Source organism: Tasmannia lanceolata, unplaced genomic scaffold (assembly GCF_043159265.1).
Source record: "Tasmannia lanceolata isolate RefF3 unplaced genomic scaffold, GAP_Taslan_0.1 ptg000037l, whole genome shotgun sequence".
Lineage (NCBI taxonomy): Eukaryota > Viridiplantae > Streptophyta > Magnoliopsida > Canellales > Winteraceae > Tasmannia > Tasmannia lanceolata.
The window spans coordinates 8,698,887-8,709,480 of record NW_027518714.1 but is presented as its reverse complement, the minus strand read 5'-3'; the positions used below and the strand labels follow the sequence as shown (position 1 = coordinate 8,709,480).

Genomic DNA, 10,594 nt, shown 5'->3' with positions numbered 1-10,594 from the left:
CCTAGCAAATCCCCCATCAATAACATTGCCAAGTCTCCATGGACCATCACTGATTCCTTTTGCCCACTTCACAATGTTAGAAGAGTCACTTTCAACTTCCAAACTGCCCTCGATACAATGTTCATGAAGATGTCCAAACCCCGATATAAGTGCTTAAGAGATCAAATTGGATGAAAAAACAGACACTTGAACAAATTAGCGTAATGATTAAGAAAAGGATAATAACATTTCCTCTTCCACCAACAAGAACAAAAGAACTATCAACAATTGTAAGCCTACCATCGACATGAAGTAATAAAAGAAAAGTAAACTCTAGAGGGTACAAGAAATTTCAGAAATTTTCTTTGACTCTACTGAACAAAACTTAAAAGATGGATTGGTCGTGTGTACAGACTTGGGTACAGTCGTACAGACTCAAAAAAGAAACACCTTTTAAGGATTGTAAATTTATTAAGTCGGTACTGGTATAAATTCCCTAAAAAAATTATTCATGGTGGGGATGGCTTGAAAAATATGCTATTCATAAATCCATAGGTATAGAGGTCCCCTCTTCAACCTAAAATTCTAAGTGCAGGCTGTGCAGCCCATAGGGGTGGCAACGGGGCGGGTCGGGGCCGGATGTTGGGGTCCCCTTCCCCTTCCCCTCTGCGGGGAATTTCCCCCCTCCCCTTCCCCTTCCCCTCTGCGGGGATGGTGGGGAATCCCCCTCCCCTCCCCGCGGGGAATATCTAATCCCCTTCCCCTTCCCCTTCCCCTTCCCCTCCCCGCATCCTTCGGGGACAAAATCCCCGCCCCGCCCCCTCTTTGGAACCCAATCAAACCAGCAAACAGAGCTTCTTTCTTCTACGTCCATTACAGACAATATTGTGATGAATGCTATGATTCTATTCATGTGATCAACAAACAGATGGACAAAATCAGAAATGCATGGATGAGACAACAAACATAAATAACAACAGGACCTCATCTTTCAGCAATTTTCTGCATAAATTATGGAATGATAAAAATGAGCACCAGGATTACCTTCATTAACAGACAGCCAATGTGCAAAAAGTAACTATTTCAGTAGTCACAATGAACTTTAAAAGTCCATAAGTGGGCGCTCACACACGCAAAATAATGTTCATTAGTTCATTCTGTATAGCATGTTAACCCCCAGATGAGCATGAGAAATGAGAATGGAGAAGAGAACAAAATCAACAAATGACTTATTTCTTTAACTGCAATTCAGTCTAGTGCTGACATGAAACAAATTTCTAGTAGCTAAATTTTTCTTGTTGAAAATTAAAACCTGCAATCCAACCCTAAAATTTTGTTGGCACTACGATTTTTTGATAATTGCATACACTCAGCGTCTCAGGCTCTCAGCTTGTCTTTATTATTTCAACATCTGTGAAAAGGTTATTATAGTTCCCAAAATGCTCTCAGAAGCTAATTAAAAGGAAAAGACAAGCTAAGTTTATGTTTGGGGGAATCTTGTAGCCGATCCACAGAGTTTCTAGTAGTTTTCCTTAAAAAAAACACTTAAAAATTTACAAAAAAATGGCATTATTAGCGGGGCGTAGCGGGGCGGGTCGGGGTGGGGCGGGGCGGGGCGGGGACAACTCCATCCCCTTCCCCTTCCCCTCCCCGCACCGGGGAATTTTTATAATCCCCTTCCCCTTCCCCTTCCCCTTTCAAATCGGGGAATCCCCTCCCCAAACGGGGCGGGGCGGGGCGGATCCCCGCTTTTTCGGGTGAAATTGCCAGCCCTAGCAGCCCACCTCTTATCACTGTCCATAAAATTCAGCCATCATAAAAAACAGAGAGCTCTACCACATGGAACTTCACTATCCATAAAATGGGCTAGATCCAGACAGAAGATATGGCAGGCCACTATGATCAGATAATACTCACCTTTGATCCATTTTTTGGGTTTTCCAAAACAAGTGTTGATTAATTGCTGATAATGATCAAACGGTTGGAATCATCCTGTCGGGGTGGGACCGTTGCTGATTGATTGGGCTCATGGGGTCACCAAATCAACTGCTTTGATCGCCATATACGTGTGCCATGTGTCAAGGAGGCAAATGGGCCATGCCAGCCCGCGGCTGGCAAGGCACGGCAAGACACGGCCGTGCTGGCATGGCACGAATAGCCACAGTGACATGGGTCGTGCCGGCACGGCACGAAGCCGCGGCTTGTGCCAGACTGTGGGTTTAGGCACGCGACCCGGCACGGCAAAATCAGTTAAAAAGTGAGCATATAAGGCTGTTGTCCCAGGCCGGCACAGCCATCACGATACGGGCCGCGGGCCGGGCCGTGCCGTGCCGTGCCGTGCCTAACCTCAAACTTATTGGTGCCATGCCAGCACGGCCCATTTGCCACCTTGAGCCATGTGGCAAGATAGTCACATCCGAACGTGAGAGTCCCAATAATATATTCCTTTCCAACTTCTCAAAGTCAAAAAGAAAAGAAAAAGGAAGAAAAGTTGGAACTGAACTTTCATAATGTCATAAATCATTAGGGACAAACGAGAGACCCAAAATAGGAAAAAATTTATAATAGGTGATACTTAGGAAAATGGAATTAATAGTAAATTTCGAGAGGAAGAGCATCAAAGACCATGTATCAAAGAAGATTCCCACGTTTAGCCAGTCACAAAAAAGGAAAAATACCACGCTGTTACTATCATCTGTCGTTGAGACACCAATAAATATGCAAAGCCTTCCCTCTTTTTTTCTCCATTCACAAAACCTTTCTCTCTTGTTTAGAAAATGGAAGAGTTTCTTTCCATGTTTGTGATAATCTCTTCATCTCTACTTCTTCTTTCATGGGTGGTGAGAATAGCATACACCATATGGTGGAAACCCATGAAACTAGGAAAGGAATTGAAGCAGCAAGGAATCAAAGGCACTCCTTACAAGCTTCTGTATGGAGACAAGAAAGAGCAAAGGAGGACAATGAAGGAAGCATGTTCTAAACCCATGAATCTAAATCACCATACAGCTCCACGTCTCTTGCCATTTGTTCATCAAACGGTGCAAACCCATGGTATCTGCTGCCTTCTTTCTCTTTACAATTTTTTAGGATTTTAACACTGAATGTGGATCATTTTCCTTTTATTTTCAACCTTAGCTAAAGTTTTGTATATATGTTCATGGATCCTCTGTTTAGTGAACTATTTATCTATTTAGCTGGCTTCTCTGATGGGCTCTTGTCATGGATCAATGATGCCCCAAAAATCTCATCCAAAGATTCTAGCAATCTAGTTACTGAATCTTTTTATGATTGATTGGGACCTAGGTTACATATGTTTTTACTACATCCATTTGCCGGCTTAAAAAATGACAATCACCTCGGATTTTGTCTGAATGGGCAATATTTTCAAAAATCTAATATAAAATCTCTGTTTTTTTTTCTCCTAACGCATTAAAGAACATATTGCCCAGTCAACTCAATAAAAAATCTTTGATAAAACATTGGGATTTACTACGGTCCATTGCGATGGCCATGGACTCTAGCAAATCCCTAAAATATTTAAATACTTGGGACTCTCTCTCTCTCTCTCTCTCTCTCTCTCTGGAAGTTCTAGAAACACATTAAATAACATATTTCGCGGTAAAGTTTAAAAAAAGTTTAATGGGCTCTGTTTCTTTCGACCTAAAATTTGTTTTATGTTGTAAAAATGAACATAAAACAAATTTTACGTCCAAAGGAACAGAGGATTTATGTGGGAGAAAAAAAATCCAAGGAGATTGGTGGGAAAAAAAAAAGTCCCAGAAGTATCCTGGTAAAATAAAAAAACCCATGTTTGGTTGACCGGACTATGCTTGTTTGGTTGCCTGAACTGTTGGGAAGAACAAAATTCTTCTCAAGCTTATTTTTGGTACCTGGGATTATTTTGGTTCCTGGGAGTATTTTTTTCCTTCCACAGATTTCGCGCGGGGTTATTTTGGTTCCTGGGATTATTTTGGGCCCACCAACCAAACGTGGGTTTCCTGAGGAAATCCCACAAAAGTGCCAAGAATAAAAAAAACCCGGCAACCAAACAGACCGTATACGCACGAGATTTTATTTGGTGGCCGACTGTGAAACAACAAGGGCGGGAAGCCCATCCTCGAATTTTTATCCAACAGCAGCCCCTTTTTCTTGACTTTTTAGGGTGCTGCTGTTGGATCAAATATCAAGGGTGGGATTCCCGCCCTCGTTGGTGCACGGTCGGTCACCATATAATTTCTCTGATATGCACAACCATAGTTTGATAATTGCACTAACCCATCATGTCTTTTTTTATTTAAAGGATTATTACAATTCCCAAAAAGCTCTTACCTTCTTGAAACCAGAGCCCAGAATTCTCTGCAATGCATACTTCCCTTTTAAGTTGGTCCCTTCACTGTTTACCCCAAAGTGATCTACTGCTGATGGTTATCCCTAGTTTTTCGAACCCCTCCGAATAAAGCCAAAAGCACCACACAAGTCCTTCCTATTCAGTTTGATAAGATTACGTACAGCATCTCTATTAAACGTCATTTTCTATCACGCCAAGTGGGCACCAAACTGCCTTAATAGAAAATTTAAAATCAAGAGAGGAGTGGGGAGTTCAACTCCCTTATTAGAAGAATAATCTAGTGGCAATAATTCACACCTTAGACATGGATGGTGGGGTGGTCCATCAAGAGCAACCATCAGGTGAATTGAATGACCAAATAAAGAGAAGCTCTCAATGTTTTGACCATTAATTTGTTTGCAAACTACTAATCTGATGGTTAGGATCATTCATTTAGATCGAATACTTTGCACGATCGGCCATTCAAACTGGGGCCCGCCAAATGAATGGTTATGATTATCCTATCTGAAACATGTTCATCCCCAGTAAGGTCCACTAAATGAATGGTCCAGACTCTATGTAATCAGACAACTGTACAGTTTATTAGGACAGACAGAACTATAATGTACTGTGGAGTCATCAGAAGCATACACACTGGCCACTAGCATGGAGAGCCACTGCAAAAACTGCACCAATCAAATGACCCGAATTGTCCAAGATAAAGATAGCCTTGTAAATATGGTAAACTATTTGCAAACACAACTAAAATCATGTGGGTAAACTCAATTATTTTATGATGAAAATCATGAGTTTCCATATCAGTTTTCCTTGTTCTTCTCTTTTACATTGCTTTTAGAAGTTGTATTAACTCGTGATTGGTGAACTTTTTTGAGTTTTCCTATTGCTGCTTTTCTGATTTTTCATTTGATGAAAGAATGTTGTAGGTTTTCATTCCCCTTGCACACCTCAAATTTATACTAGTTATTCTCAAGTAATGATGTTGGGACATTCAAAACAGGCAAGATATCGCTGTTTTGGAACGGGCCAACACCTACACTCATCATCTCGGACGCAGAACTGATGAAGGAAGTCTACACCAACAAGCTTGGTCACATTCGCAAGCCCAGAGTAAACCCTCTTGTGAGATTGTTATCCAAGGGAATCAATAGCTTGGATGGAAAGGAATGGGCAAAACGTAGGAGGATGATTGCCCCAGCTTTCCACATAGAGAAACTGAAGGTTGCTTCCCATAATGCTCTATTAATTTTACGCAGAAACCATGTAGATGTAGTATATAATGTGAGGTTCTCATGTTAATAATCAAAAAATTAACCTGATAATTCATCCAATAAATGAGATATACTGGAAAGCTTTTTACAGAGAATTACCAACTAGAAACACCCAACTATTACATAAAAATTGAGATAATTTAGAATTACGGATAAAAAATTACCTTCATTTATGAGATTCTGTCAAACTTAATGCAGCACCATACAAAACACCAGCAACACAGAAAAAACATGCTTATAAAGTGGCAAATGTTAGTAAGAACTCAAATATATATCACACACCACGCGCAGGCAAATCTAGCAATCCCTAGAATCAATTTCAATGGCCACTAGATGCTGCCCATAAGTAACATTTACAGGCCAGAGTAGGTGCAAACATCGACTGCTTTCTAGAAAGCAATTTATTTTAAAATTTTACTGTCCTAGTGCTAAGGTTATACATATTTTATAAATATAATGCTGGAATCCTAATTACAGGGGATGGTACCAGCATTTTCTACTAGTTGTAGTGAAATGATCAAGAGGTGGGGAGACTATGTTGGTCCACAAGGATCTTGTGAATTGGATGTCTGGTCTGAATTTGAGAATCTTACTGGAGATCTCATCTCTCGAACGGCCTTTGGAAGCAACTATGTAGAGGGCAAGAGCATATTCCAACTTCAGAAAGAACAGGTCGCTCTGGTCAACAAAGCTCTTCAGATGGTATACATCCCAGGTTTCAGGTCCATTTCTATTTCTCTGTTTTTTATATCCTTAGTCCTTACTCCTGACTTCCTATTGGGATTCTTTAGATATTATAAGATATTGATATAATGCTATCCCTGTTAACCAAACAATATGAACCTGTTTTATTTAACAGGTTCATCACAACCAATATTTTTCTAATGGCATTCATCTCAACCAATATTCACACTAACAATTCAGATTTAAGTACAGAATATCAGGTTAAAAACATAGCCTACCAGGTCTAGTCACGTAAAAAGATGCACAAATATTTTTCTGCGAAACAAAGAAGAACCCGATTTCTTTTCAACAAAAGAAAAAGGCATGAACAAAAAGAACACCACAGCCAAGCAAGAGTGTTGCCAATATTTTTCCTGTATGTTTACAAGAACACCCCTCTATTTTTGTGAGAAAAAAATACAGGGAAGCTTTGGCACTCGTTTTTCTTTCCTCCTCTGTTTCCTCTATGTCACCAACTATGTCATTCCAAACCCACCATACACCACAATTTTCTCTACTCCATCACCATGTTTGCCACACCATTGTTACTACCAGAGATGCTACTCTGATCTTACGTCAACACCACTTCCCCTAATGTCTGCTATTGAATTCTCACAATTGTTACCTTTGGAAATCAATCACCAACACCTCCATCGTTCTTGAATTCTAAAGTCGCGAATATCACAAAAAATCAGTTTGGAACAGGCAAAGCGAGATCACTATTTTTCATGGATTTATCGAGTACATATGGGGAAGAACAGATTAATCGCCATAGATATAAAAGGCAATTGTCCTTACATTTTCGACTCTGTTTTATATAGATTCCTTCCCACAGAAAACAACAAGAGGAGAATGAAGTTAGACAAAGAAATCAAACGTTTGTTAAGAGATATGATCAATAGGAAAGAGCAGGCAATGAAAATGGGAGAATCAGGGTGTGATGACCTACTAGGTATGTTGTTGCAATTCAAATACAACAATGATATCCAAGAAGATGAGAATGACTCAAAGAACAATGTACTGACAACTGAAGACGTGATAGAGGAATGCAAGTTGTTCTACTTTGCTGGCCACGAGACAACCAAAGTCCTGCTAACATGGACAATGGTTGTTTTAGCATTGCATCCAAGCTGGCAAGAAAAGGCAAGGGCGGAGGTACTGCAAATATGTGGGAAAAGCACACCCAATTTTGAAAGCATAAACCAATTTAAGATTGTGAGTAATTTTCCTTCCATCAACTTACTACTTTATCCAGGGTTTGTAAGTTCATTTCTAATGCTTATTACTAATTCTATGGTTGTTAGTATTCACCATGAAAATTTAGAAGATAATTGTTTCCTTAATATCCCCTCCTTATGGAAAACATGCAAGAGTTACTGCACTCATTTCAGCAAGACCGAATATCTCTTCCATTTCAAAGTAAAAACTGTTCGCGTTTTGGGCACTTAACAGAGAAAATAAGCTGTCCAGAGTGATTTTTGAAAGAGTATGCGACACTTCTCATTTTAAGAAAACTCTGGGTGAACATGATCTTATCTTTGTACTCCAATACGTGTTATTGTGTGGATTTGCTCACACCTGTATTGTCTTACAGGTAACCATGATATTGAATGAAGTTCTAAGGTTGTATCCACCTATAGCTAGTCAACTTCGGCATACTGACAAGAGAATAAAATTAGGAGATATCTCAATCCCTGCCGGTGTCGACCTCTTGCTACCAACAATCCTTGTCCATCATGATACTGAGTTGTGGGGCAAAGATGCTGAAGAATTCAAACCAGAGAGATTCTCAGCAGGAGTTGCAAAGGCATCAAAGGATCAACTCGCATTCTTTCCATTTGGATGGAGCCCAAGGATATGTATTGGCCAGGGCTTTGCAATGATAGAAGCTAGGATGGCTCTGGCTATGATCCTGCAGCACTTCTCTTTTGAGCTTTCACCCTCCTATACTCATGCTCCATGCACTATTATAGCACTTCAACCACAACATGGGGCTCAAATCATCATACATAAGCTATAAGGTCATCCTTCTCAACAGTACCATCATCATTACCTCTTTTACTAGCTCACTAAAGATGTAGTGTTTCTCCTTCTTCTTCTTTTTTTCTTTTTTTTATTTGCTGTCATCCTTCTATAATTGTACTTGGAGCACAGATGTCTAGACAATATATATACATCCAAGGATAATGAAATTCTGTGTTTGTGCACTGCAATGCGTACTCTAGTAAGTTCAAGTGTACTAGAAAACACACCCATACAAATACGACTTAGGCAGCTATGCCAAAGCATTAATTGATCTTTATTAACTTTAATTGAAGACAGATGAGTTGTAGAAGTCTACTATGTGCCCAGAAAATACTGCCCGACTTCAAGACCACCACCAATCATCTTCCTCACAATTAACTTTACATTACAGTTCAGAGATACGTTTAGTCTAACAATTTCTCTTCCCCAACAAGAACAAAAAATACCATCAACAATTGTAAGCCTACCATTGACACAACTTACTATTGACACAACTTGAAGTAATAAAAGAGAAGTAGCCTTATTAGAAGGGAAATGATATCAGCACAACCATGTTTTGATATTTTCACTAGTGCATCTTGTCTTTAAGCATTTAAAGAGCTGTGAAAAGGTCATTACAGTTCCCAAAAAAGCTCACAAGCCAATTAAAGAAAGAAAAGATAAGCTGGGTCTGTTCAATTATTAAAACATGGTTGTGCTGATATCATTTCCCTATTAGAAATATGGTGATGTAGGGAGGCTGTGGAAGGAAAAAGAAACTCTATAAAGAGCAAGAAATTGGAGGAATTTTCAAAAGTCTAAGAAATTTCCTGAACTCTGCGGAACTAAACCAAAAGGATGGACTGGATGTCTGTAGTCTATACAGACTTGGGTGCGGACTCACCATGATTTGAAGAGGTAGATAACCCAACTAATATATTGGAGTGAAAACATTTACAGGACTTGGATGAATAAATGACAATTGTAACAATCAGTTCGAATAATGTAGAACTGACCCCTTTGTAATAGCAAGGATGGCAAACTAGCTGATTCAAACAAGATAGGAAGAAACATAGAGTTGTAAAATATTAAGAAGTGAAAGATGGCTTTGAGTGTAATGACTGAAAGAACAGGACAACAGACAAAACAAGAAACTACAAACTGGAATGTCGCAAAATCTGAATTACAAGGAATACAAAATGATAGTCAATTGGATAGCATTTAATTTAACTAATTGTTCACAATGTTTTAAAATTGAACCGTTGATCAACCTGGAAAAGGTTTCGCTTTGGTTCGACAAAACTTTCCATACAAAAATCGAAGAAACAATAAGAGAAACTAATGTAATTCAATAAAAATGCAATAGTCAATAAATGAACTATCTCATCAGTTAAAAACTTGTAGTTCAATTTTTTTTTCATGATATAATTACACCTTTTGAACAATAGTAACCTCAAATTCAAACAAGTACAGATGAAACCCGAACTGAAAAGTAGCCAAAGGCAAACAGCACTCAAATAAATCACCACACAGAAAACATAAATAACACTGACCAAAGGCGATAATAATCATTCAAACTCCAGTAAATTAAACATAATATCTCATACATTAATATCTTAGCCCTGTTCTTCGGAACTCAACTTCGTGGTTTGCAAGCATCAAAAGCAAACTAGAATTCAGTCCCAATTATTGAAACCTATCACTCAACTCGACCCTTGAATCCAAGTTGACAAGGGCGGAGAAGAATTCCACACACACTATGATCACTGTCCAACCACCAAAGAGACAAGAATTAACAGCGAACTTAAAAACTGAATAGAAAAGCAATACCCAAAGGCTGAAAGAGCGCAGGCAGTTAATTTCAAAAGCAAAGAAACAACAGCTTGCAAATCATAAGATGAGAACAACCAATAAATCAAGACAACAACGTTTAATATGATCTTTTCATTGGATGTACTAATGAATGAAATGTACTGAAAAGCAACAACATTGCCATGGATATAACCAAAATAACCCCTGGACTTTGTCGGGATAAAGTTTTTCAGATCTTTTTCAGCAAGAATGTTACGGTCCTGAGTGAGGGCCTGCTTAGGTATGGGACTAGGCGGGACCCAACCTCATATGGGACAAGTTTGAAGGGCCTGGCCTAATGTGTTTCATCAGCTCTAGAGCTTTTGGCATGTTGATTACCTAACATTTGGTATTAGAGCAGCCACCATATCCCGTGACTTGAAGGGGCGATCTGTGGAAAGAACTACCGGGTAAAATG

General features: G+C 39.2%; 1 protein-coding gene across 3 annotated transcripts; it reads left to right on the top strand.

The window, feature by feature from the left end:
- Positions 1-2,713: 2,713 nt before the first annotated feature.
- On the top strand, positions 2,714-8,534 carry LOC143862492 (cytochrome P450 CYP72A616-like). 3 transcript variants are annotated; one of them, XM_077373547.1, is made up of 5 exons: positions 2,714-3,033; positions 5,328-5,548; positions 6,076-6,320; positions 7,143-7,536; positions 7,916-8,534. In XM_077373547.1, the coding sequence occupies exons 1-5, from the start codon at positions 2,757-2,759 to the stop codon at positions 8,339-8,341; spliced, it is 1,563 nt and encodes a 520-aa protein (XP_077229662.1). In that variant the 5' UTR covers positions 2,714-2,756; the 3' UTR covers positions 8,342-8,534. The 3 variants fall into 3 exon arrangements, with proteins under 3 accessions (XP_077229662.1, XP_077229663.1, XP_077229664.1); XM_077373548.1 differs by lacking the exon at positions 2,714-3,033 and adding an exon at positions 4,940-5,081; XM_077373549.1 differs by lacking the exon at positions 2,714-3,033 and adding an exon at positions 4,947-5,050.
- The last annotated feature ends 2,060 nt before the right edge of the window (positions 8,535-10,594 follow it).